The 23,558-nt window shown below is 36.1% G+C and overlaps 1 protein-coding gene across 3 annotated transcripts in view; it reads right to left on the minus strand.

The window, feature by feature from the left end:
• The window catches only part of CFAP47 (cilia and flagella associated protein 47), a 502,187-nt gene that overhangs the window by 246,435 nt on the left and 232,194 nt on the right, over window positions 1–23,558 (minus strand). For all 3 annotated transcript variants that reach the window (XM_070365964.1, XM_070365963.1, XM_070365962.1), the window contains 3 exons: window positions 18,680–18,795; window positions 6,069–6,219; window positions 2,807–2,895 (listed from right to left, as the gene is read on the minus strand). In XM_070365964.1, the coding sequence (XP_070222065.1) occupies window positions 2,807–2,895; window positions 6,069–6,219; window positions 18,680–18,795 (356 nt within the window). The remainder of the gene's footprint in view (window positions 1–2,806; window positions 2,896–6,068; window positions 6,220–18,679; window positions 18,796–23,558) is intronic.

A 23,558-nucleotide genomic window follows, 5' to 3' on the forward strand; every position in this document is an offset into this window, starting at 1 on the left:
TTCAACCAAATACTAGTAAACCAAACTTTACAACATGTAAAAAAAGCATTATACAGCACGGAGAAGGCAATGGCACCCCACTCCTGTACTCTTGCCTGGAAAATCCCATGGATGGAGGAGCCTGGTAGGCTGCAGTCCATGGGGTCACTAAGAGTCGGACACGACTGAGCGACTTCACTTTCACTTTTTACTTTCATGCATCGGAAAAGGAAATGGCAACCCGCTCCAGTGTTCTTGCCTGGAGAATCCCAGGGACGGGGGAGCCTGGTGGGCTGCCATCTATGGGGTCACACAGAGTCTGACACGACTGAAGTGACTTAGCAGTAGCAGTAGCAGCATGAAATACTTCTATTCTGCCAAAGAGGAATTTCAGATCTGGTACACAGAGGTGTGAGAGCTAATTTTATCTCTGTTAAATCTACACCAGATAGGGGATTAAGAAATGTAAACTACCATGTATAAGTAAGCTATATGTTTTACAGCACAGATAATAGAGCCAATATTTTATAATAACTATGAATGGAGCATTACCTTTAAAAATTGTGAATCACTATATTGCATTTCTGAATATATAATATTGTATATCAAGCATATCTCAATAAAAAAATAAACGTTTAAATTTAGACTAGGTCACCTTTCTTGTTAAAAGTGTTGTTAAATTTTGATAAAGTAGGATCAAATCTGGTCACTGTGCTGCATACAATTTTTTGGAAAATTTTCTGAAATTTTAAATTTTATTTGAAAATACATTTAATATGAGATTATTCATAATAAAGTTCTGATCATTTTTGTAAGTAATATGAAAAACTTGGTCACTTGTTTTATTGTTTATAACATTAAAATAGTCTATGTGAATTATTTGGCATTAAATTTCCTCTCATTCTCTTTTATTGCATTTTATCTTTGAAAATAATGTATGTTTACCATAAAATATTGATTTTACATATTTTATGAGTGGCCTTAAATTTTCATGATTATATGCCTATTACCTAAGTTTGAGGGCCACATTCACATAAGAGATGAAGGAGTCAAAAGTCTCCAACAAATAATCTTGTCCTCTACCAAACCATGTATTCCTCACAAGAAGTAACAGTTTTAATTACATCTGAAATAAATCATAAAATTGGCTTCCCTGATGGCTCAGTGGTAAACATTCTGCCTTCAATGTAGGAGCCACAGGTTTGATTCCTGGGACAGGAAAATTCCCTGGAGGAGGGCATGGCTACCCACTCTAGTAGTTCTGCCTAGAGAATCACATGGACAGAGGAGCCTGGCAGGCTACAGTCCATAGGGTCCCAAAGAGTAGGACATGACTGAAGTGACTTAGCACGCATGCATGCATGCAAACCATAAAATAACAATGATATACTGTTATTTTTGGACAAACACACAATTATAATATTCTACCAATGCCAGGAACTTTGAGATTTTCTTTCAATTTTACCACCAGAATAAGAGTTAACATATTTGATCTTGATTTTCTCTGAAGAACTGCAGTCAGTCATTTGGTTCATTTAAGGGTATATTTTAATACTGGATTAATGCCATACATTCTGATATTTTTTTGTTCCTTACATTCTGATATAACATTTTAATAAAATTACAGTAAATAAAATTCTCTCTCACTGAATATGGGAACCATAAATTCACCAATAACTGTTTTAACAAAAGAATTTTTGTTTTGTCAACAATAAATGATATTGTTAATAAGAAATTGCCAAAAGCCTAGACATATAGTAATTTAAAAACTGAAAATTATCAAATACTAATATAATAAGCATACATACAATTTCCAAGCAACACAAGTATTGTTGTAAGAATTTGACTTTTAAAGTTGGTAGAAACAGAGTTCATAATTCAAGCAGTATGTAAGGTATGGAGGAGGGCATGGCAACCCACTTCAGTATTCTTGCCTGGACAATCCCCATGGACAGAGAAACCTGGCAGGCTATAGTCCATGGGGTCGCAAAGAGTCGGACATGACTGAGCGACTAAGTGCAGCACAAGGTATCATTAAGGGCTTTCCAGATAGCTCAGTGATAAAGAATCCACCTGCCAATGCATGGAACACTGATTTAATCCCTGGGACAGGAAGATTCCCTGGTGAAGGAAATGGCAACCCACTCCAGTATTCTTGCCTGGGAAATCCCATGGTCAGGGGAGCCTGGCTGGCTACAGTCTATGGGGTCGCAGAAGAGTGGGACACAAGTTAGCAGCTAAACAATAGTAAGGTACAATTATCCATCTTCTCCCTTAACATGTAAATATATAGAAAGATATTTTCTATTTGGGACCTTGAATAAAACTTAAGCATTTTATTGTCTTTTTGTTCCAAATGTATTTTGTTGTTATTGTTGTTGTTAAATCTAAAGATGTTCAAATGAACATTTGCTGTGCAGTTTTAATTAATCATGATGCTTTAGGTGAAGATAAATTTTCTTCTTGAATCAACATTTCACTTTTGGAAATTAACAGATAGGAAGAAATTATAAGTTTAAAAGTCTATTACTTATAAATTTTAAGAAACTGAAAGAACTATACATTTCAATAAGGATAAAGCTTATTGGCAAAATTAATAAAATTGACACAATCAGCATTAGCTTTGTAGAGATGAAACAGCATTTCAAGGAAAACTGATTTACCTTCATTATTTGTTCTATTTTATCTGCTGATGCTTATACATTTATAGTAATATAAATATGCAAAATTTCTCCTCAAAACAGTTCACATTTAAGAAAACTACATAACTTCTCTTAAGACTGGATATGGCTAATTGCAATGAATTTACACCAAAACAATAACTTACTTGAAGTCCCCAGAAGCTTGGAAGGGATTTTTAACTTTCACAGTAACTTCTTTCCATTTATAACATGGGGATTTGCATTTTATAGTTGCCTAAGGTAAAAAAGAAATAAAACATACTATATGATAATAACAAAAAAGAATATCCTCAACTATAAAATATAGGCTTAAAGTATCTAAAAACCTCTCCATTTAAACATTTCAGAGATATTAATTTATATAAACATTATACTGCCAAAATCTGAGTGGGAAAAAATAAAAATAGATTTTACCTCATCACTGATCCATAGTACTATGCTAACAACTGAATGATTTGTCACAATACTGTCTCCTAAATTTACTTTCTTAAAATTACTTTTGTTCATGACTGAACATGATTTTACATTTGCAAATTAATCCATCATACACACACACACACACACACACACACACTGAATACACATGACATAAAGAAGAGGCAGGTGTGTGTGTATACGGGCACACTGGTGTGTGAGTGCAAGAATATCTGTGATACCTGTGTTGGAACATGTGTGACTGTGGCATGCCTGCGTTTCTAATGTAATGGCTGTACTGATATATTTTTACTGTAATAAAAGCACAAATATAAAACTTAAACTCAAATTACTCAAGACTTCCATGAAAGAAAAGATTTTAGGAATTCCACACTTCTAGACTAATCAGGATCTTACCTTATTTCTCCATTATTATCCAATTATTTCCTGATGTCTAAGACCATGAGTGGCCAAATGGAGAAGTAAACAGAGATCACATAAGGCCCAAGTGTCAGCTTTTCTGCCCCAGAGACATGATAATGAGAGGCTAACACCATCCATCCACGTCTCTTAAACACACGTGGCAAAGCAATGTTTTTTTCAGAAAATTTGTGTGAGAGGGTTGGGAAATGTAAGAATTCAGGAGGAAATCAGAAGATCACAATAGTATCTCAGTGACAATCAAACACGTGCTTTCTGTTCCACGTGTCCTTATTGAATAAGCCATTCTGTCCAGGTGAGCGTCTTAATGCTCTCCTCACACAAAGTGGCCTTCTAGAGTCATTCTCTTTAACTCCCACTCAAGCTACTGCATGCCTATGATTTTTCATAATCCATATGAAAATCCGGCAACATAAATTTACTTCTTTGCCATACAGCCAAGGTAGAAAATAATACGTAGACAAACTAATGGCTACACAAAGTCAATCATAACAATATCACACCTATTTTACAGAGATTTAAAAATCCTTCTCCCCCATCCTTTGAGGTAGTAACACTTCAGAACTCTGACTGGAACATCATCACCTCTCACTAAATGCCAGTCTTAGCATTACCTTTGTAATGGATTTGCTCCAGAGCACCCTAAAGATAAATTTATAAATCTTCCTATCAGAAACAGAAACATTTTCTTTGCTAGGTAAATCACCAAATCTTAATTCAAACAAAAAACAGACATAGACCCAGGGAGTGCTTTAACTTAAATCACAAGTCTCCATGGCAGAAGGCCATATAAATTGCTATATACATAGTGAATGACTCCTTGATATAAAGCACAAATATAATCCTAAAAAGACAACCTTAAAACAGTACTCAATGCAAGTCTTTTCAAAATGCAGATGGCCAACAGGCACATGAGAAGATGCTAATCATAAGAGAAACACATATCAAAACCACAATGAGATATCTAGCATCTGTCAGAATGGCCATTATCAAAAAGAATACAAGTAACAAATGCTGGCGAGGATGTGGAGTAAAGGAGCCCTTTTACGGTTAGTGGGAAGGTAAATCACCACAGTCACTGTGGAAAGCAGTATGGAGGTTTCTCAAAAGACCAAAAATAGAACTACCATATGATCCAGCTATTCCACTCTGGGTATATATCCAAAGAAAATAAAGATACTAATTTGAATAAATACATGCACCCCAACATTCATAGCAGCATTATTTACAATTGCCAAGATATGGAAGCAACCTAAGTGTCCATCAACAGATGAATGGATAATGAAGATGTGGGGTGTATGTCTGTGTGTGTGTATATGTGTGTGTGTATATAATACATATATATTATATTTATTTATTTATATGTGCGTCAGTGTACGTGTGCTCAGTTGCCTAGTCGTGTCCAAGTCTTTGCGACTCCATGGACTGTAGCACACCAGGTTCCTCTGTCCATGGGATTTTCCAAGCAAAAATACTGGAGTGACTGGCCACTTCCTTCTCCAGAGAATTTTCCCTGGCTGGCCACTTCCTTCTCAGAGAATTTTCCCAACTCAGAGATCGAACCCATGTCTCTTGTGTCTCCTGCATTGGCAGGTAGATTCTTTATTACTAGCACCACTTGTGAAGCCATATATATACATATATATATATATATATATATATGTACACACACATATATATATATATTTTTTTTTTGCCATTTGCAGCAACATGGATGTACTTGGGCTTTGCAGGTGGTGCTAGTGGTAATGAACCCAATTGCCAGTGCAGAAGATACAAAAGATGCAGGTTTGATCCTTGGGTAGGGAAGATCCCCTGGAGGAGGGCATGGCAACCGCTCCAATATTCTTGTCTAGAGAATCCCATGGAAAGAGGACCTGGCAGGCTACGGTCCATATGGTTTTAAAGAGTTGGACACAACTGAAGCAACTTAGCAGCGGCAGGATGTATTATGGTAAAGCTTTATGGGCATTATGCTAAGTGAAATAAGTCAGAAAGAGACAAATACTGCATGATATCACTTATATGTGAGATCTAAAAAATGCAACAAATTAGTGAATATAATAAAAAAAGGAAACAGCCTCACAGATACAGAGAACAAATTAAGGGTTACCAGTGATGAGAGTGGGGAGGGGCAATGTAGGGGTGGGAGGTACAAACTCTTGGGTGTAAGATAGGTCCAGGGATGCATTGCACAAAAAAGGGAATATAATCAACATTTTGTAATAACTGTAAATTGAAAGTAATGTTTAAACATTACATACAAAATTAATAAACAAAACCAAAATTTTAAAAGTACAAGTCCTTTCAACTTCTATTATAAAATTGAGATTTATTTCCAAAGAAAGAGTATCAAAGCAAAAATATCAGAGATACAGAAACCAAAAACTGCAAATGTTAAGTAAGTACACATCTGTGTCTGCATATGCACATGATCTCAAAGAACAAGAGCCGCCAGGAGATAAAACTTGGAAGAACTGCTGTACTTGGAACACTCCATGGCTTGAGAAGAAAAGCAAAAAATATATCATAAATGAGGTAAAATTTACTTACGATGGCTTTAAAATTGAGGACTTCACCCTTGAGAGCAAAAGTCATCGTAGTACCTCCTATTCCATTCTTAGGTCTTGAAATTAATAGCAGTGAAGCTTCAGCAGGATGGAGGAAGCGACTGGTAAATTTCAGAGTGATAGTAATTTGGTTTCTATTTAACAAAAGATAAGAAAAAACTACTGTAATAAAAAAAGACAACAAGCATCTATTCAGTGAAGATCATATACCAAGTACACGTACCCTGCAAAATACTTACTTCTACAGTAAAATTAAAGATTGTTGAAGATTTTAGAAAGCCTATAATCTAGTTATTGCTGTCAGTCAAAACATATTGATCCAGTCTGTAAAACCTAAAGTTAACTTCCAAATGCATATATTATCTACCGAGTATTTGATTTTCTAAGAGTTAGCCATTGGAAATCATGTATGCATGCATTTTTTATGTGAATTTTATAGGACATTCTGGGCTACTGGTTAGGCACATTCTTAGTTACATCAATGACTTTTGATTACATGGAGGAAAAAATGAGAAAGACAAATTCAAAAAAAAAAAATACTTCAAACTGTGGTTGAAAATAAAATTCAAATCTCAAATCAAAATAACAGCATAATGTATACCTGTGGTGGGTTCATTTTGATATTTGGCAAAACTAATACAATTTTGTAAAGTTTAAAAATAAAATAAAGTTAAAAACAAAAACAAAAACAAAATAACAGCATATAAGTACCATGACTTTTATTTGAAAGACAAAATTAAAGGAAAGAATAAAGAAAACATGTATCTCCTTTAATCTTCAACTTTCTAGTTTCAGATCAGATCAGATCAGATCAGTCACTCAGTCGTGTCTGACTCTTTGCGACCCCATGAATCACAGCACGCCAGGCCTCCCTGTCCATCACCAACTCCCGGAGTTCACTGAGACTCACGTCCATCGAGTCAGTGATGCCATCCAGCCATCTCATCCTCTGTCGTCCCCTTCTCCTCCTGCCCGCAATCCCTCCCAGCATCAGAGTCTTTTCCAATGAGTCAACTCTTCGCATGAGGTGGCCAAAGTACTGGAGTTTCAGCTTTAGCATCATTCCTTCCAAAGAAATCCCAGGGCTGATCTCCTTCAGAATGGACTGGTTGGATCTCCTTGCAGTCCAAGCAACTCTCAAGAGTCTTCTCCAACACCACAGTTCAAAAGCATCAATTCTTTGGTGCTCAGCCTTCTTCACAGTCCAACTCTCACATCCATACATGACCACAGGAAAAACCATAGCCTTGACTAGATGGACCTTTGTTGGCAAAGGAATGTCTCTGCTTTTGAATATGCTATCTAGGTTGGTCATAACTTTCCTTCCAAGGAGTAAGCGTCTTTTAATTTCATGGCTGCAGTCACCATCTGCAGTGATTTTGGAGCCCCCCAAAATAAAGTCTGACACTGTTTCCACTGTTTCCCCATCTATTTCCCATGAAGTGGTGGGACCGGATGCCATGATCTTCATTTTCTGAATGTTGAGCTTTAAGCCAACTTTTTCACTCTCCACTTTCACTTTCATCAAGAGGCTTTTTAGTTCCTCTTCACTTTCTGTCATAAGGGTGGTGTCATCTGCATATCTGAGATTATTGATATTTCTCCATGCAGTCTTGATTCCAGCTTGTGTTTCTTCCAGTCCAACGTTTCTCATGATGTACTCTGCATAGAAGTTAAATAAGCAGGGTGACAATATACAGCCTTGACGAACTCCTTTTCCTATTTGGAACCAGTCTGTTGTTCCATGTCCAGTTCTAACTGTTGCTTCCTGACCTGCATACAAATTTCTCAAGAGGCAGGTCAGGTGGTCTGGTATTCCCATCTCTTGAAGAATTGTCCACAGTTTATTGGGATCCACAGAGTCAAAGGCTTTGGCATAGTCAATAAAGCAGAAATAGATGTTTTTCTGGAACTCTCTTGCTTTTTCCATGATCCAGCGGATGTTGGCAATTTGATCTCTGGTTCCTCTGCCTTTTCTAAAACCAGCTTAAACCACAGTAAAACAGTTAAAGAATCTATGGATTTGGAAACTTTATTTCCCAGTTTTTAGGGAATGACTAAGCCATGGCACCCTGGCAATCTTGCATAACCGCACAGGCCACACATATGCAAAGTTTAACTGCAGTGGCTATAAGTGTTGCCAGAAAGTTCTGTGATCCTCCCATAACATGAAAGCATGGAGTTTCAGGAAAAACTGCGACAAGAACATTTCTCATTTGCCTCTCTATCTTCGCTGAGAGGCTGTCAGCAGACAGTTTCCCATTGACTCTGCGTAGCCCCCTCCAGCATAGAGTTACAGGCTAGAAAACTGCTTAACTGCAGCATGAAACAAACTGACTGTCAGCAACTGGTGTCCTCCCATGCATGGTGCAGTCTTCTGGTCCCTTTTGTTTTGGCATCACTCAGCATAAGGGGCATGGAGATCTGCCTCTCTGGTAACTTTTGCTTTCACTGTTTATGTAAGTAATGAGATCTCCGAATGAAAAATGGGCTCAATGTTTCTTTCCTGGCTGAATCTTTCTGCCTTACCTTCCCACAGCTGTAGGTGGTAAACCTTGGAGACTTTTATCTTTGCTTTTCCTCTGACTTTTAGCATAGTTAGCACTATACATCATATCACAGTTATTCTTTGCACAAACTATCACCTGTCATTTTCCCTTAGGATACACACAGTTGGCAACAGAAATGGCAATAGCTTCTCTCAGCATTAAACTATGGCTTAACTTCCCCAGAATCTTTGAAGAATCTCTTTTGAATAGGCGAGCTTAGGGTGCAGCATAGAGTAAAGTAAATGGAGGACTTTTAAAATCAATTGAAATATTCTCAAAATTGATTTTTAGGGAAAATTACAACTCAGAACTAGCAGGAATGGGAGAATTTTATTCAGATATAATATCACTAATCTCAACTACTGCAAAAGGACATTTTCATGACTATTATAAAAAACTCATGTACTTAAATTTAACTGAAAAGAGAATATTTGACCTTGACATCTTTTTCTGGGTGTTTTTCAAACTCTGTGTTAGGATGCCTGTGATTTAGGATTTTTGTAGATATTCACAAATTCATTACTAGATAAAGCCATACGTTCAAATAAAATTTATAATGTTTCAGACTTTGTTTTAGGTTTGGGGGATAATTAGAAAAAAAAACAAAAAAACACACTATTCCTGAACTCCTGGATCTTTCATTTTATATGACATGGCAGACATTAATTATGTCATAATAAAATAAATGTGAAAACAAACTATGTATGTGCTATGAAGTGATATAAGGGCATGTAATAGAGAGTGTGATACAGTCTGAAGGGTCAGAGGAAGTGATATGTTAGGTAGGATATGGAGGATGAGAGTGAGTTAGGTAGGATTTGCATGGGATGAAAGAAGGCATCCAAGCCCTCTAGTATGAGGACTTCTGACGATTTTAAATAATCTATCAAAGGCCAGTGGTGTTGAAGCTTAGAGAGCAAAGGTGTTAGTGATACAAGATGTGGTTAAGAGCCAGCCATGAAAGGCCATGTGGGCTATGTTGAGATATTCGGTCTATATCACAATGGTGATGGGAAGCTACTAGAATATTTTAAGCCAAAGAGTTGGAGAAGGCAATGGCACCCCACTCCAGTACTCTTGCCTGGAAAATCCCATGGACAGAGGAGCCTGGTAGGCTACAGTCCATGGGGTTGCAAAGAGTCGGACATGACTGAATGACTTCGCTTTCACTTTTCACTTCCATGTGTTGGAGAAAGAAATGGCAACTCACTCCAGTATTCTTGCCTGGAGAATCCCAGGGATGGGGGAGCCTGGTGGGCTGCCATCTATGGGGTTGCACAGAGCCGGACATGACTGAAGTGACTTAGCAGCAGCAGCAGCAAGCCAAAGAGTAACATGACCAAATTTACATTAAAAACATTATTGCTAGTCTCATATAAAGGATGGACTGCAGAGAATCCTTTTAGGAATAGATTGTAGCAGGCCAGGTTAAAGGTGATCATTTCAGTTCAGTTGCACAGTTGTGTCTGATTCTTTGCAACCCCATGAACTGCAGCACACCAGGCCTCCCTGTCCATCACCAACTCCTGGAGTTTACGCAAACTCATGTCCATTGAATTGGTGATGCCATCCAACCATCTCATCCTCTGTCATGCCCTTCTCCTCCTGCCCTCAATCGTTCCCAGCATCAGCATTTTTTCAAATGAGTCAGCTCTTCGCATCAGGTGACCAAAGTACTGGAGTTTCAGCTTGAACATCGGTCCTTCCAATGAACACCCAGGACTGATCTCCTTTAGGATAGACTGGTGGGATCTCCTTGCAGTCCAAGGGACTCTCAAGAGTATTCTCCAACACCATAGTTCAAAAGCATCAATTCTTCAGCACTCAGCTTTCTTTATAGTCCAACTCTCACATCCATACATGACTACTGGAAAAACCATAGCCTTGACTCGATGGATCTTTGCTGGCAAAGTAATGTCTCTGCTTTTTAATATGCTGTCTAGGTTGGTCATACCTTTCCTTCCAAGGAGTAAGCATCTTTTAATTTCATGGCCACAAACACCATCTGCAGTGATTTTGGAGCCCCCCAAAATAAAGTTTCCACTGTTTCCCCATCTATTTCCCATGAAGTGATGGGACCGATGCCATGATTTTAGTTTTCTGAATGTGGAGCTTTAAGCCAACTTTTTCACTCTCCTCTTTCACTTTCATCAAGAAGCTCTTTAGTTCTTCTTTGCTTTCTGCCATAAGAGTGGTGTCATCTGCATATCTGAAGCTATTGATATTTCTCCCAGCAATCCCACTTATTCTTCTTCCAGCCCAGCGTTTCTCATTATATACTCTGCATAAAAGTTACATAAGCACAGTGACAATATACAGCAGTGACATAATCCTTTTCCTATTCGGAACCAGTCTGTTGTTCCATGTCCAGTTCTAACTGTTGCTTCCTGACCTGCATAGAGGTTTCTCAAGAGGCAGGTCAGGTGGTCTGGTATTCCCATCTCTTGAAGAATTTTCCACAGTTTATTGTGATCCACATAGTCAAAGGCTTTGGCATAGTCAATAAAGCAGAAATAGATGCTCTTTCTGGAACTCTCTTGCTTTTTTGATGATCCAGCAGATGTTGGCAATTTGGTCTCTGGTTCCTCTGCCTTTTCTAAAACCAGCTTGAACATCAGGAAGTTCATGGTTCATGTACTGCTGAAGCCTGGATTGGAGAATTTTGAGCATTACTTTCCTAGCATGTGAGATGAGTGCAATTGTGCGGTAGTTTGAGCATTCTTTGGCATTGCCTTTCTTTGGGATTGGCATGAAAACTGACCTTTTCCGGTCCTGTGGCCACTGCTGACTTTTCCAAATTTGCTGACATATTGAGTGCAGCACTTTCACAGCATCATCTTTTAGGATTTGAAATAGCTCAACTGGAACTCCATCAGCTCCACTAGCTTTGTTCGTAGTGATGCTTCCTAAGGCCCACTTGACTTCACATTCCAGGATGTCTGGCTCTAGGTGAGTGATCACACCATCGTGATTATCTGGGTCATGAAGATCTGTTTTGTACAGTTCTTCTGTGTATTCTTGTCACCTCTTATTAATATCTTCTGCTTCTGTTAGGTCCATACCATTTCTGTCCTTTATTGAGCCCATCTTTGCATGAAATGTTCCCTTGGTATCTCTAATTTTCTTGAAGAGACCTCTAGTCTTTCCCATTCTGTTGTTTTCCTCTCTTTGCACTGATGACTGAGGAAGGCTTTCTTATCTCTCCTTGTTATTCTTTGAAATCTGCATTCAAATGGGTATATCTTTCCTTTTCTCCCTTGCTTTTTGCTTCTATTCCTTTCATAGCTATTTGTAAGGCCTCCTCAGCCAGCCATTTTGATTTTTTACATTTCTTTATCTTGGGGATGGTCTTGATCCCTGTCTCCTCTAAAATGTCATGAACCTCTGTCCATAGTTCATCAGGCACTCTATCTATCAGATCCAGTCCCTTAAATCTATTTCTCACTTCCACTGTATAATCATAAAGGATTTGATATAGGTCATACCTGAATGGTCTAGTGGTTTTCCCTACTTTCTTCAATTTAAGTCTGAATTTGGCAATAAGGAGTTCATGATCTGAGCCATAGTCAGCTCCGGATCTTGTTTTTGCTTACTGTATAGACCTTCTCCATCTTTAACTGCAAAGAATACAATCAATCTGATTTCAGTGTTGGCCATCTGGTGATGTCCATGTATAGAGTCTTCTCTTGTGTTGTTGGAAGAGGGTGTTTGCTGTGACCAGTGTGTTCATTCTCTTGGCAAAACTCTATTAGCCTTTGCCCTGCTGCATTCTGTACTCCAAGGCCAAATTTGCCTGTTATTCCAGGTGTTTCTTGACTTCCTACTTTTGCATTCCAGTCCCCTCTAATGAAAAGGACATCTTTTTTGGGTGTTAGTTCTAAAAGGCCTGGTAGGTCGTCATAGAACCATTCAACTGTTCAACTTTTTAAAGGTACATTAGATTAGCTTGAAAGAGGTAGATAAAGGAAAGGATGCCAAATTTAAGATTACTGTGTAAAATCAGCAAGCCTAGGTAATGGATTGGCTCTCTGTGGAAGATGATGAAAAAAGGAGTTCAAGAACGACCATAACCTATGGGACTTCCATGGTGGTCCAGTGGATAAGAATCTGCATTGCAATGCAGGGAATGCAGGCTCAATTCCTGGTCAGGGAACTAAGATCGTACATGTCATGGAGCAACTCTGTCTGCATGCTGCAACTACTAAGCCCATGTGCCCTAGAGCCTGTGCTCCCTAATAAAAGAGGCCACGACAATGAGAAGCCTGTGCACCACAACTTAGAGAGTAGCTCCTGCTCGCTGCAAGAGAAAGCTGTAGAGAAAGCTCAGGCACCACAACAAAGACCCAGCACAGTCAAAAATAAATAAATAAAAAGAATGATCATAATCTAAATAACATGCACTTAGTAAATAAATTTATGGAACTATACTTAACTTTTATGAAGCATTTACAAATATAGTATCCTTTTTGTGAAGCCCATGGCTGGTTGTAGAACCATCAAAATTTTGAGCTTGTCTTGAGTATAGATATTCCTTTTATAAAGTTTGTAGACATATTTAAGCATGTAAATGACCAGGGCCTTCCTAAGTGTGTTAGAAAGTTCAGAATCAAGTTGGTTGTTGATTTCAGGTATATGTCTTAGGTCTCCAGACATGTGTATCATAATTATGGACTTTATCTTAATTGTCTTACCATTTATTTTATTTTTCTTCCAATTGCCTCCCCCTCATTTAAAAAAAAAAGTCTCCTTGATATTACATGTACCTCATCAACTACTTCAACTTGGCTTTTGGAAGAGATGGGGAATAAATATATGACACATCAATGTCAGTGCCCAGATGGCTCAATGAGAATAATGAGGAAAAAAGAAACAGAATGGTTTTCTAAAAGTATACTTTCACTTTTATGACAGTCACTGTATGATTATAGCTAAATAAAGTCATCAAGTTAGATGCAGAAATGTTTGCTTATATGCTGGTATAGCCATTTAATCTTTTCTATATAAATTATATCTAAGGGAATTTAAATCCACAACTGGCAGAAAAAACTATTATTAATCATGATTTAGACAGATTCTAAATAGGATGTGGTACAACATAGATAATTATGTAATATATGATAATGATAAACCTACAGATTTTTTAAATAAAATATTTTCTGTACCCTCTGTGTAAAAACCAAAGCTTTGAAATTAGTCTAGCTAAAAAGTTCTTTTCACCTAAAAATGGCATTGAAACCTACAAACTGAAATGCACCTGCAGAAGTGAATATCTGGTTTTCATATACATTGTGAATGAAGCATTACATTTTCTGTTTCATTTTCCCCCATTTTCCTCTCATTTTATACACACATGATAAATAAAACAACTATCAAATTACATCCTTATTATGCATTTGCTTGTGTGACACTCTGCCAGATTATAAACTTTTGTGAGTAGTTTTGATATATTTTCATCTATGAATCATAGTACTTCAAATTTAGAGGAGGGATGCAAATACTTACTGTCTGCTTCCTACAAGTCCCAGTTACAGTACTAGGTGTTGCCCCTATATAACTACATTTATTACTGAACACTATAGGCAAATATTCTGATCTCCATTTTCCAAATAAGAAAAATCAAGCTTGATATAAAATCTGTATGTGTCACTATTTAAGCCCAGTATTTAATTGTTAAATGACATGATAAAAGGGTTCTAGGCCACACTGACATCTGAAACTCAGATTCACTCTCTTTCTCTAAGATAAACCTCATTAAGATTAAAATAAAGCCTTTTTTTAAGCTACTAGTTGAAGGAAACCATTGATGAGAATCAGCATAGACGCTAATAAAAGAAACAAAGCTGCCTATAGACTCATGGAGAAGCCATTTCCAGAAATACCTATGTAAATGGAGGGCAAAATGAGTTTCAGACAACCTTACTCTTCCAAAGGTCAGTGTATGATATCAGGCAACCGGACATAAAAGCAAAATTGCTTTTACCCTAAAATGAAGTTGGCCAATTGACAAACGTGTCCATATACAGAATCACAATTTACTTTTCTATTGCCATATTATTACATATAAATGAATAAACAAGTATCACAAGTCATTATAATAAATCCTTCAACATGAAACACGAGACCAAGATAAAAAAACATACCAAATGATCTCAACGAAAATAAAAATAATATAGGTAATAGATGAGAACATAAAAGTCAGAATGTAAAAGTCAGAGACATTTATGAAGATATTGTAACTCCAATTTAACAATGGGATGCTATGAAATAGATACCCAATGAAAAACAAAGTATTCTTACATATATATATATATATATATATATGGAATTATCTATCTACCTACCTATTTGCCTATCTCCTAAAGGAAACAGTTAGAAATGAAGGCATGTTGATCAAGAGAGAAAAACAGTGAGCTGAAAAATGAGTGATGAGATAGGATACACAGAGAATCCAGTCAACAGCATCCAAGAACCAAAGGCTGGAAAATGAGAACAGAGAAAATGGAGAAGAGAAAATGATGAAAAGTAATTTAAGTGAATTTTCCAAAGCTTATTAAAAAAAAAAAAAACAACCTCATAATTAAAGGACTCACTGTGCTCCCAGTCAGTGAATAAAAGATCCTTTTTGATTCATTCTGGAACAATATCAGAACACAATGGAAGATCCTAAAAATGTCCAGGGGTGTGGGAAAGCAGAATTATAGTAGAAATTACAGTATCACAAAAACTGAATACTATGAGGCAAGTGGAACAATTATCTCAACCTATAAGGAAAAACTCTTTCATCTTAGAAAAATACATGATGCAAAATTTAAATCAAGTGTAAGGATAGTCAAAAAACATGCTTAAAAATAAAAAATTTGGCAAATTTACCTCTCCTATACTTTTTATTAGACGGTTTCATAAAGGAAGTTTTTTTTTAGTAAAGAAGTGAGTACACTATGAAAGAGAAATATAATTAGTTTCTATCCAAAGAGAAATATAGAGTGTCCAATACTGACAGCAATCAGTCCAAATAAGAACAAAAGGTAACATGCTCTAGAATGTGATACACTTGAAGGAAAGGTTTTACATATTTCTTTAGAATTTATTAATTTTTCTCAACTTAAAAGGGAGTCAACAGACACTTTGTATCTACTAATGGTATACAAGGGAAATATTTACAAAACACATTTTTAGTCTTGGAACAGTAATGAATAAAAGATAAAAATAGTGATGTTTAGTGGGAGGGTGATACATCTAGAGGGGTAAGTAAGCAACATCATCAAATATTTTGTCAATATTATGCCATATGTCAAGACACTATTTCTGAGATTGATAAAACAAAAATATTGGCAGGATATACAGATTATTTATATTTACGGAGGTAACCATTGGAAGAATTAAAATTAGACACAGCTGAAAGAGTTAAAAGTAGGCACTCAAGAAGTGCATCTCTAGAGATGGGAATATCAGGCGAGAAGGACTTCTTTGCATGTTAAACTTCCCTGCATAGTTGAATTGTTAAAGCAGGTGCAAGTTAAATTTTGATTTAAAAAGATAAAGAAATTGACAACAAGAATATATGTACCTGTCAAATATGGTCAAAATATTGATGCAATTATATGTTATGGATCTGTAGGATTTCTTACAAACAGTTAAAGCTATATTTTCTTTGAATGCCAAGGGCTTTGTATGAATATGATATACACAAACACACACACATGGTATGTACAGGTGTCAGTTAAAAAGAGTCTTAACTCTGGGTTTAGATTGGCTGGTTTTGAGCTCTATTTCACAATTTAAGAACAGGGAAAATTGGGTAAGTAATTTAATGTCTTTATGCCCAATGTCTTCTTTTGTAAAAGGAGGACACTAATATGGTTGCCAGGATGATTAGATATGAAAAGGTACTAAAAGTGTATATTTTATAGGTTTTGTACATAGCAAATATTTAACAGATATTAAGTACTTTAACATTTGCATTTATAATGCATTTATTTTGTAAATATTTAATTATGCATATACTATAATATTCATATAAAATATTAGAAAGAAATCAACTAATAAATACGTTTATCAGATGGAATTCTAGGTAATTTTTGTGTTTTTTTAAATACTTTTCTGTAACAAATTTTCAGCAATGGAGGCATACAGATTTCATATTTATATTCATATTTATATGAAAACTATAAATGCTAATTAAACTAACAAGACATATGGTCTTGGGAATTCCATAGCAGTTCAGTGGTGATTTCACTGTTTTGACCTAAGTTTGATCCCTTGTCAGGGAATGAGGATACTGTAAGCTGTATAGCAAAGCCAAAAAAATGGTCTTAACCTAAAACATCATAGGTCTACTGTGGTTGTTTGAAAGAATTTTCACATAATGAGAGCTTTGAAACATTGGAACAGGCTATTAGGTTTATGAAAGAACAAAGGGTGGGGTAGGGTGGGGACCTTAATTCTTTTCACTTATTATTCACTTATTTGAAGAAGGGAGTGATAACCCACTCCATTATTCTTGCCTGGAGAATCCCATGGACAGAGGAGCCTGGCGGGCTACAGTCAATGGGGTTGCAAGAGTCGGACACGACTTAGCGACCAAACCACCACCACTGCTCACTTATTAGCATCCTATTTGCAGGGCAGAGAATAGATCTCAATCATCAAAGTATTGAGGGAAGACAAATGGTACTTTGATAATGTCCAAAAGAACTACTATTACTAACATTGTGTTTTATAACAGATATATAAGAAGTATAATTTGGAAGATGAGTGGGATGTTTTTACAAGCAGCTTTATTCTGGGATTTGATTTATAATATAGATACAGGTAAGTGGAGAAATGTTTTTCTCATATTTAATTCAAATTGGATGTAGTCCCAATGATGAATAGTCATATTTTATAAATTATATACTCCTTTAGCATGGAGCAGCAACTTAAGAAAACTAACAGGGGTTGATGACATCAGCCAAGGGCAGTATAGCAACTGGATTTCTTCGCATTTTAATACAGTTAAAACTGGCTCCCCGTTCCAATTATTTCTGTGTTTAACACACTAGAATAAAGACTATAATGTGAAAAATAATTCAAGTTAATATATAGTTCAAAAACCAAAAAGATAACCAAAAGGATAATTAGTAGTTATAATCTGTTGCTTTGCACAAGGAAAAAAATAATTGAATATAAAGGCAATGACTAAAATTCAGGACTGGTTAAAGTCCATTAGCGGTTATTATATTTGTCAACCCCTGTGATACTGATACAGCTATTCTCACATCATCCTAGTATTATATTAATATAATAAGAGTATCTGCCATCATTAACACTTATCGGCATATGAATTAGGATTTGTTGATCCAAGAGGAGTCATATATTATGCTCATTTAATTTCTTAAGACTATTCTCTGAGTTTCATTTGTTCCTTATTTTGGGGAATGGACTAGTAGTAGAAACATTAAACAAGTATCATGTGAATAGAATCAAGTAAAAATGAGACTTTTCAGACTTTCACCACAATGTGGGAGAGTGTATGCATGTCTGCATACAACAAACATTGATATACAATGATTATAAAGGGATAGAAAAAAATGACAACACTGGGGGTATCTTTGAGGTAAAATTACTAGCTTTTACTTTTATTTTTCTTCATATTTTCATAGTTTCTAAATTTTTTACAATGAGCAGATAGTGCTTCTATAATTAGAAACAACTATATATTTAGCACACACTGGTTCCAATTTCCTATAGGAAACAGAATTGTAGTACATAAAGAACTTTAAAGAGTTATTTTCTATGGACCATATGCATACAAAATAAACTAAAATAAACACATACATATAAAGCAGCTCCTTTATATTGTTAGAATTGTTTTCATAAAATTGTTGAGAAATCTCACTAACATATAAATAATTTGTCTATATCAGCAATGGTGATCTTTTCATTACATACACGTAGCTATTAAAAATAAATCCAGACCATTCTTTTGTAATTATAATGCACATTAAATCTCTAGTGTTGATGTATTCAATGAAGCAAAATTAAAAGAAAAAAACAACACACTTACTTTGCAGAAATTGTCACAGTGTTCCCTGCTTGGGAGAGGGAAAAGTCACTGGCATCTCTTCCGACAATTGTAGCACTGTAAACTAACCTTTTCACGCTTGGATTTTTCAGTTGAATCTATGTTGAAGAAGAGAGTATAAATGAGATCATGAATTTTAAAGATATAGAACTTAATATTTCTTATTTTTATCAAAGAGAATCATATATTTTTATCATGAAAATACTTACCCTAGTATAGTAGCTGGAAGAAAGCAGTTTGTATTTAAAGACTCTGTGTGTGTGTGTGTGTGTGTGTGTGTCTTCTTTTCTTCAGAAGTAGGCAAAGAGAAGACGCTATCAGACAAGGAAATGACAGATGTAAAAACACCTGATCATCAAAGATTTGAAATCCAAAGTTAGCAACTTGGATTTTAATCTCATTGCAAAAGGAAACCTTTAAAGAATTTTAAACAGATTCCAATTTACAAAAGGTTACTCTGGCTGCTCAGTGTGGAAAGTGTTGTAAGGAGTAGAATCAGAAATCCAGGCTGAAAACAATGGTGGCCTCATCTAGAAGTGGTAGTAGAGTTAGGGGTTGGCTTCCCCTTCCTTCCTGATGTCAAGATACAGAGAATATTTGAGAATGAGCTACTTCATTTTTAGAGAGCATTTCATGAGAAATGTGAGTATATAAGTATTTATGCAGAATACAATGGGGATTTTAAAATATACACATTAGAAAGACACAAAGTTGTAGAAAGTATAGACCCAGAGGAAAGAAAATATCTGAGAGAGGTGGATGTTTGGCCAAATTAGAGTACAGAAAGGGCAATGGCACTTAGGCAGGAACTATAGTAAGGAACTATAGTCATAGTTCAGGAACATAGTCAGAGATAGAATATGGCAGACATCTGTTGAAAGATTAAATTAACTACTTTTATATTTCAATAAGAACTTTTGTAACCAGCAGGACAAACATGTTGAGTTTCTACCCTCAGTTTACCCCTAAATTTGGGGCTTTCATGTTGATAACCTGCTTACGGATCTCAGTAACAATGGAGGCAAGACTACTCTAGTGTCCTATTTTTGTATGTATGTATGTATGCATTTAAAGTATTAACTAACAGATCTAGTGATTTTAAGTCACAGGGAGCTAATTTCCATTTTCTGGAAGGAAATGTTGAAAATAATAGTAGATTCACTATGAACTATTATTGGTTTATAGTCCTGGAACTTACATAATCATCCTTGAGATCTTAAGGTAGCTACTCATTCTTGTTATGTCACTCTGCTTATTTAGCTTCTATGCAGAGTACATCATGAGAAACACTGGGCTGGAGGAAGCACAAGCTGGAATCAAGATTGCCGGGAGAAATATCAATAACCTCAGATATGCAGATGACACCACCCTTATGGCAGAAAGTGAAGAACTACAGAGCCTCTTGATGAAAGTCAAAGAGGAGAGTGAAAAGTTGGCTTAAGACTCAACATTCAGAAAACTAAGATCATGGCATCTGGTCCCATCACTTCATGGCAAATAGATGGGGAAACAGTGGAAACAGTGGCTGACTTTATTATTTTTGGGCTCGAAAATCACTGCAGATGGTGACTGAAACCATGAAATTAAAAGACACTAGCTCCTTGAGAGAAAAGTTATGACCAACCTAGACAACATATTAAAAAGCAGAGACATTACTTTGTCAACAAAGGTCCATCTAGTCAAAGCTTTAGTTTTTCCAGTAGTCATGTATGGATGTATAGAAAGTATAGACCCAGAGGAAAGAAAATATCTGAGAGAGGTGGATGTTTGGCCAAATTAGAGTACAGAAAGGGCAATGGCACTTAGGCAGGAACTATAGTTGGACTATAAAGATGCTTTTGAACTGTGGTGTTGGAGAAGACTCTTGAGAGTCCCTTGTACTGCACGAGATCTAACCAGTCCATCCTAAAGGGAAACAGTTCTGAATATTTTGGAAGGACTGATGCTGAAGCTGAAACTCCAATATTTTCGCCACCTGATGGGAAGAACTGACTCATTTGAAAAGACCCTGATGCTGGGAAAGATTGATGGCGGGAGGAGAAGGGGACGACAGAGGATGAGATGGTTGGATGGCATCACCGGCTCAATGGACATGAGTTTGAGTAAGCTCTGGGAGTTTGTGATGGACAGGGAGGCCTGGTGTGCTGCAGTCCATGGGGTCGCAAAGAGTCGGACATGGCTGAGCGACTGAACTGAACTGATACAACAAATATATAATATAATAATCACATATATATATATATACCACATATATGACATACACACATATATATACATACAAACATGTATATATAAATACATTTATATAAAAATAAGTAAATAAATGATGCAAAAATATTGGGCCCATCTGTGGTCAGATTATTCCACCCAACTCAAGAATTTCATGTAGGGGTCATGTTAATGGTAGGGAGAAGAAAAAGCTGATCAAGGAAAGAAACCAAGCTTGGACTCTCAATTCTCCTTTTGCAATGATAGCTATTATTTAACTATTGTGTTTCTGTGTAAATTTTGTTTCAGAAAGGAAAAAAAAAAATAGTTCAATTACTTTTAAAAGTATCTCAGAAAATCACTGAACTTGACATTTTTTCACCCATCGTTGTATTGTTTCATGGTCCCAGTATTCTGTTTCTATTTGTGATATATAGCTACAAAATATACTTTTTCAATTATAGTAGCCATTTCTCGAGATTTTTCTTTATACTGGGAGGTCAAAAAAGTTGACAACAATGACATTTCACTACTTAGGTACTGCCATTTATAGTGTTGATGCATATGGGCGAACTACGCCATAGATTCTCAGCAATTTCCAGATCAGTGATTTTCTTGAATGAAATTTAGAATCAAAGCTTGTTGTAATTGATGTTCTATTTTGCATTTTTATTCAATTTTTATTGTTTCCTTCAAAAGATGTTCCTTACATTTCTGAAAAATAAAAGCTCTATGTACAATCTCATCTATAAGCTTAAAGTGAGAATATTATTCCCAATAAGGAGTTAAATATGAAAAGAAATTGTTTCCATTTTAATGATTTAATCTGATTTTTAACATCACAAATAGAATCTATGTTGACAAATTAGGTTTTTCAACATAATCAAATGACATAAAGAAATTCAAACGTGTACAGAATTAGAAAACCACTGATAATACTCAAATGAATTAAATCACTGTTTAAATCTAATTCAGACCCCTCCTATCTTCTGCAGGCTTAAGCAAAGCATTTATAACTTTTTAGAAATTAAAGTCCACTCCACTGTAATTACAGCTCTAGGCCAGTTAGTACACAAGGCCCTTAAATATCATCACACTTAGTGAATTACTGTAGTGAATACTGTTGAAAAAGTTCTCTGAAGAGTTTCTTATTTCTTTTTCCAACAAAAACAGGAATAAATTTTTTAAAAAATAAGATCATATATCAATGTTTGCTAATAGAAAATCAGGAGGAATGGCTTTCCTTTTCCTAAATTGAGCTCTTTACACTGAGACAAGTATCTGAGTTTTTTCTGCTTTTTAACTGAATCCTTATTAACCATCACTCATACAGTCAGAGAGTACATCGTTATTTTCTCAAAAAGGATACATCTACAAATCACCAGGACATAACTTTTGAAGACCACACATGGACATGTTTTGCATTGAAAGTATAAAATGAACACACCCCACCCCCTACCTCCAAACTGGGAAGATCTCCTAGGGGACGAAATGGAAATCTATTCCAGTATTCTTGCCAGAAAAATCCTATGGAGAGAGGAGCCTGGAGGGCTACAGTCCATGGGGTTGCAAGAGTCACACATGACTGAGTGACTAAACAACAACAACAAAAACTTAATGTGAAGAGGAATACATAAAACAGCCTGAGGAAAAGGAATAGAAATGATCTGACCAAAGAGATAAATTAACTTTTGTACACAGTAAGATTCTAACAGCCTATACTGTGCAGAGAAAGAAAAAAGGAGATTTCATGAAATGTTCAACCATGAAACTAATAGAAGGAAGTGTCTTGGACAAATATAAGAAATAAAACTATATGTTAGAAAATATTTCACAAGTATTCATATGAAACATATTGTTTGAAAACCACAGTTAGGTTGATGATCCCTGGCAATATGTTTCTCAATCAAAGAAAACACTCGCAAAACATGGACATGTTTATATAGATTCGTTATGGTCACAGGACTTAAAATTTCATTTTCAATTTTTCCTACATATTAAAAAAAAAATCACTGTTATGCAATTAGTAGCTCCAGCATATATACAATCTTTTAGTCTGAACTGAACTGAACTGGCATTAATGGTGACCCTGATCAGGAATGCTTTCATTATTACTTCCCTTTCCATATCCTTATTTTGAACACAATCCATGTGGATACGTGCATGCTGTTCTCAGTTGCTCAGCTGTTTCCGACTCTTTGTGACCCCATGGACTGTAGTCTGCCAGGCTCGTCTGTCCGTGGGATTTTCCAAGCAAGAATACTGGTCTGGGTTGCCATTTCCTCCTGCAGGGGATCTTCAAGATCCAGACAGACCTGTGTCTCTTATGTCTCCTGCATTGGTAGGCGGATTCATTACTACTGTGCCACCTAGGAAACCCATCCTTACTTGAACAAAATCCGTCTGGATGTGTAAGGTTCCCTAAAGGAATGCCACGCATACTCTGATACATTTCTACTTATATCATCAAGTTCTCTTGTACATGAAATGGATCTCGACTTTCCTAAAAGATTTGCCCTTCAAAGTGCTTAACTTTCATTTTCTATCTCCCCATTCCATTCTTCAGATGAATAAAAGAACCATTAGTTCATTGCAAGTAGTGATTACTATTAAGGAAAAAACCTCCCTTTCACTCTGCTATACCTTTGGTTTA

The sequence above is a fragment of the Bos mutus genome, chromosome X (assembly GCF_027580195.1).
Source record: "Bos mutus isolate GX-2022 chromosome X, NWIPB_WYAK_1.1, whole genome shotgun sequence".
In the NCBI taxonomy this organism is placed as follows: Eukaryota; Metazoa; Chordata; class Mammalia; order Artiodactyla; family Bovidae; genus Bos; species Bos mutus.